Raw genomic sequence first — 6007 nt, forward strand, 5'->3', positions numbered from 1 at the left:
GTGGATATTCAAAGTCAAAAATAAATCCACAAGAGAGGTAGAAAGGTATAAAGCCAGACTAGTGGCTAAAGGGTACAACCAGCAAGAAGGAATTAACTACCAAGAGACATTCTCTCCTGTAGTAAAGATGAAAACTGTTAGGACAGTGTTGGCACTAGCTGCAAAAAATGGATGGTGTGCACATCAAATGGATGTGTTCAATGCATTTTTACAAGGAGATTTGTTTGATGAAATATATATGGAAATGCCTCAAGGTTTCACAAGTCAGGGGGAGAAACAACAAGTATGTAGACTTGTGAAGTCATTATATGGGTTGAAACAAGATCCTAGACAGTGGAATGCTAAACTGTCTAAGGCATTAGCAGAACTTAAGTTTAAACAAAGTGAGTATGATCAGTCTATGTTCATCAAGAAAGATGAATCTGGAATGGTGATTATTCTTGTGTATGTGGATGATCTATTAGTCACAGGAGATAGTCTAAAAATTGTGAAAGAGATAAAAGAGAAGTTAAAACAGGTGTTTAAAATGAAGGATCTTGGAGAACTAAGATACTTCTTAGGTATTGAGTTTGCCAGGTCTAATCAAGGTATACTTATGCACCAAAGAAAGTACACATTGGAGCTTATACCAGAGACAGGACTCGGCAGTTCTAAACCAGCTTCAACACCAATGGATACAAATGTTAAGTTAAAAACTAAGCAGCTTGATGAGTACATCAGATTAGGAAACTCAGAAAAGTCCAACACAAATGATCCACTGGTAGATCAAGGAGCATAGCAAAGGCTGATAGGAAAGTTGTTATATCTAACTGTGACAAGACCTGATATAGCCTTTGGGGTTACTACTTTAAGTCAATTTCTTCAACAACCAAAGAAATCACACATGGAAGCTGCTCTAAGGATTGTAATGTATGTGAAGAATCAACCAGGTTTAGGAGTTCTAATGTCTAGTAACAAGAATACAACTCTTACAACCTACTGTGACTCAGACTGGGCTTCATGTACACATACAAGAAGGTCAGTGATAGGTTACATGGTTAAATTTAGAGATTCTCTATTAACATGGAAGTCAAAGAAACAAACAACCATATCGAAGAGCTCTGCAGAAGCAGAATACAAGAACATGGCTGCCACAGTTTCAGAATCAATATGGATTATAGGCCTGATGAAAGAGTTAGGAGTAAACTTGAAACTACCTATAGATATTTACTCAGACAGCAAAGCTGTTATACAAATTGCAGGTAATCTAGTGTATCATAAAAGAACCAAACATATTGAAATAGACTGCTACTTTATAAGGGAAAAATAGACAAAAGGTTGGTAGCAACAAGGTACATATAAACAAAGGATTAACCAGTTGATTTACTAACAAAAGGTCTTAATACAGTACAACATTTGTATCTCAATTCCAAGCTAGGAACTTGTAACATTTTCACACTACCTAGCTTGAGGGGGAGTGTTGAAAGAAACTAGTTAGAGTAGTTAAGTTAGTTACAAGTATTGAATTAGTTACAATTTAAGAAGTTAGTTACTCAAAAGATTCTATATTGATCTTCAATATAAATACATCATTGTATCTGAATTAAAGGATCAATCTAATAATACAAAGCTGAGATATTCTCTCTACAACTTCTTCTTCTTCTTATCTCGTCTTCATATTCTCTCTTCTTACTCTCTTTTCACTTCTCTCTTTACTTCATAAAAAGTACAAATTTTCTTCTAGAATATCTAAAATATAGCTTCCCTTAAGATTCTTTTTCCCAATATAGACTCTTCAGTCCACTTAAAAATTGGAGCTTCCCTAGAATACAAAACTCTTGAGCCCAAAGTTTTGTCAATCAAACCATCTCTTTTTTGTCATCATATGTCATTATTATATAATCAACATAAATTATAAGAAGAGTTATCTTATCCTTGTGATATCATATAAATAGAGTATGATTAACATTGTCTTGTTGATTATAGATTTCCTAAATATATCTAATCATGTTTTGAGAAACCATTTTTAGCCCGTATGAGGCTTTATTCAATCTACACACCTTTTCTCGACTTTTTTTCCTTATCAAATTCAGGAGTAATCACCATATAAACTTCTTCTTCCAAATCTCTCTTGATAGTTCATTTAATATATTTAAGTGAATCCTTTATCTTCAAGGTTGACCTTGAACATTTCAATCAAACCATTAGCTTTATGTTTCACTACAAATACCAACTTGTAGCCGACTAAATTCCTTTCTGGTTAGGGCACGACTAATCCCAAGTCTTATTTGTTATAGAGACTTCATTTCTTTAAGCATATTTTATTTCCACTTAGGATCTTTGAAAGATTCCATTAAACCACGGGGAATAGACATAGATAAAATGGACTAGGCAAAAGCTCTATAGGAGGGGCATAAGGTGTCACAAGCCACAAAGTTAGAAATAGGATATTTGGTACAAAACCTGACTCCTTTTGTTTGACAAAATAGGCTTATCTTAATTGTAGCTATAGGTATATCTAAATCAAGAGTTTAAACTATGGTCCAATTAGTGTCAAACTCAATATTTTCTGGCATGATGGAATCTGGCAAGAACCTAATAAAAAAATCCATGATAGTTTCTTGGACTGTAGATCCTTCTAATTGCACGGAACTTATTTTGCAACAGTTAACAAATTAAAGATAGTCTAGATATCAAAAGTTTTGGAGAATGCAAAAACACTCGCAAAATTTATTTACAACTTAATTAGGATGTTATATTCTTCTGATTTACGTACCCCAATCTTGTCTTCTACAAGTAAGGGTAAAAGAAAGTCAAAATGATCAATTAAGTAGAAGCTAAGAGTGAGGTACACCAATTGGAGAACAAAAACCACCTAATTAAGTGTTCTTTCTATGATATAATATTTTATAGAGACAAAAATTGCACAATTAACGTTATCTTTGAACTTTACAAGCTCATTGGGACACACATATCTTAGATACTTTAGAATTGTAGTATGTCTATAAATAAATTGCACCAATGTTTTTTGCCTTCTTGAAATCTTCTGGTATCCAATCAATCTATGTTAATTTTCATAACATAAGTTCCATGTGTGGGAATCATCCGCATTCCAAAAAACTATTCTATGTTTTCATTGGTTTCTTCCCTACTTTTATCATGTATGCAACTATTTGGACCACAATTTCAATTGCTTATTTAGATGTACCCCTTTTCAATGAGCAATAGGTATATTTGAACCAGACAATGTTTTGTTTCTCCTTGAACATATAATCAAATCAGGTTTATCCCAATGCCAAATAGTCTCCCCAAAACAACACATCCAAACACATTTTAATATTCATCTACATACCAAAGGTCAAAGGTTGAGAAATTGGCACTCGATACTAGTTCGACCACAAATATGGTCTTAAAGGGAGGAGACCACTAAAGGAAGGGGACAAGGTGGCATGGGACATGAAGTTGGATACAAGATCTGACTCCTTTTATTTAAGCAATTAATGTCAAACTCTGTTCCAATTAATGTCAAAATCAATATCTTTTGGCATGACGGATTTATGCAATAAATTAATGAAAAAATTCAGGATAGTTTCTTGGAATGTAGATCTTTCTAATTGATAGTTTCTTGGAATGTAGATTTTCTAATAGTATAGAACCTATTTTACAATAATGAACAAAGACAGACTAGATACCAAAAGTTTTGGAGAATGCAAAAACACTCGCACAATTTATTTACAACTATGTTACTAACTTAAGCTTTTAAGAAACGTTCGCCTCGATGAGCTTGTAAAGTCTTCAAAGATAAGGTAAATTTTTCCCTTTTTGTCTCTAGAAAATATTGTATCATAGAACCACCTAATTAGGACGTTTTATTCTTTTGATTAATGTACCTCAATCTTTTCTTCTACAAGTAAGGGTAAAAGAAAGTAAAAAATGGTTAATTAAGTAGAAGCAATGATTGAGGTACGCTAATTAGAGGACTTAAATATCCTAATTAAATAGTCTTGATTAGATATAATATTTTATAAAGAAAAAAATTGCACAATTGACGTTATCGTTGAAGACTTTACTAGCTCATTGGGATATCTTAGAAACTTTAGGACTATATTATGTCTGTAAATACATTATACCAATGTTTTTGCCTTCTTCAAAACTTCAGGTTTCCAATCTATCTTTGTTAATTTTTGTAACGTTACAAGAAATGGGAATAATCTGTGATCCAAAAACTTATTTGTGTTTTTTCCTTAGTTTCTTGCCTACTTGTATCATATAGAATATGCAATTATTTGGACAAGAATTTCAATTTCTTAATTAAATATACCTCTTTTCGTTGAGCAATAGCAATGATTTGTTTCTCCTTGAACATATCATCAAATCAAATTTATTCAAATGCCCAATAGTCTATCAAAACCGCACATCAAAACACATTTTAATATTCATGTACAAACTAAAGGTGAGAGATTAAAAAGTGGCATTCAGTACTAGTTCAACAACAAATATAGCCTTAGAGGGGGAGAGCACTATAGGCGGGGGACAAGTTGTCATGAGACACAAAGTTAGAAATAAAATGTTTGATACAAGATCTGACTCCTTTTCTTTAAGCAAGTAGAATATCTTAATAAGAGCAATAGGTATATCTAAATCATGAATTTAAATTGTGGTCCAATTAATGTCAAACTCAATATCTTCCAGCTCATGCAGAAAACTAATGGAAAAATACAGGATAATTTCTTGGATCTTAGATCCTTCTAAATACAAAGAACCTATTTTATAACAATTAACAAAGATAGACTAGATACCAAATGTTGTTGAGAATACACTCGCACAATCTATTTACAATCATGTTACTGTCCTGAAGCCTTTAAGAAACATGTGTCCTAATGAACTTGTAATGTCTTCAAAGATAAAGGTAAATTTTCCCATTTTTATCTCTAGAAAACACTATATCATGAAACCACTTAATTAGGATGTTTTATCCTACAAGTGAGGGAAAAAGAATGTCAAAAATGGTTAATCAAGTATAAGCCTAGATTGACATACGCCAATAAGAGAACTCAAATAGACTATTTAAGTGTTCTTTCTATGATATAATATTTTATAGAGACAAAAATGACATAGTTGAACTTATCTTTGACATAGTATTAGGTTAGAATAATTAGAAAAAGACATAGAAACCCTTAAGAAAAATAACTGCCAACCCCAATTATGGCCCAACCAACAGTTCGTTGGCGAGACCAGGGGTTGTCCTGGTTGATTGTGGGTGAGATTAGAGATCACTAATTGGAATGAGCTCTCTATTTACAATCATGCTGAAGTCTCTCACCCTTATCATCGTTGTATCGGCATTTTGATTCACTGGAGCAATGAGTTCTCTATTAGCTTGGGCCATCATAGGTTGAGCCAAAAATCTTAAAAGTTACTTCCTCTTTTAGATTAAACACTTTAATTGGAATAGGATATATCTGTGAATGCCTTTGTAGACAGCAAAAACTTTCAGAACCAATCAGAATAATTTAGCTAAGCAAATAAGTTGCCTAGAGCAGTTCATAGTATATATTTTTTTTCTCTTGTTGAGATATAGAATAAATAATCTTGTTGATAAGCACTTTTACCTTTTTTATATCTTATTCATAGAAATACAAGGGTATTAGAAACAAATACAAGTGAAATTCTAAGTGAAAAAAGAACTATATCATTTTATTCATATTACACAATGCTTCTTTGTTGATTAAAAACTAACTCGATAGGTTCTTGAAATTAAGGAACCCCCCTAGGGTATTTTATCATACAATTTGTTGACATAAACATTGAAATACTTGAGGGAAGTTTCTCCAACGACATGAGAATAGTTTCCAATATACTAAGGAAAAGGGTCTGAAAAATAATTCAACTTTGGTTAAAATTATTGTTACAATACCAAACTTTATGAACAATCTTTTACCCTTGCACTATTTAATAATGTATTTGAAATTTATTTAAATGAATAAAAAAATAATTAATCTTATAAGAGCTTTTTAAGTAGTTACTC

The 6007-nt window shown here is 32.1% G+C and overlaps 1 protein-coding gene across 1 annotated transcript; it reads left to right on the plus strand.

The window, feature by feature from the left end:
- Positions 1-883: 883 nt before the first annotated feature.
- Positions 884-5491, plus strand: LOC138342080 (uncharacterized mitochondrial protein AtMg00810-like). The gene is made up of 2 exons (XM_069294264.1): positions 884-1241; positions 5460-5491. The coding sequence occupies exons 1-2, from the start codon at positions 884-886 to the stop codon at positions 5489-5491; spliced, it is 390 nt and encodes a 129-aa protein (XP_069150365.1).
- Positions 5492-6007: the final 516 nt, after the last annotated feature.

Source organism: Solanum lycopersicum, chromosome 2 (assembly GCF_036512215.1).
Source record: "Solanum lycopersicum chromosome 2, SLM_r2.1".
Classification (NCBI taxonomy): domain Eukaryota; kingdom Viridiplantae; phylum Streptophyta; class Magnoliopsida; order Solanales; family Solanaceae; genus Solanum; species Solanum lycopersicum.

Excerpts from the sequence above, each read along its gene's own strand:
- LOC138342080 (XM_069294264.1), top strand. The coding sequence starts at position 884 with ATGGAAGCTGCTCTAAGGATTGTAATGTATGTGAAGAATCAACCAGGT. Across the intron at positions 1,242-5,459 it reads AGCTGTTATACAAATTGCAG|ACAGCAAAAACTTTCAGAAC; the intron begins GTAATCTAGTGT and ends ATGCCTTTGTAG.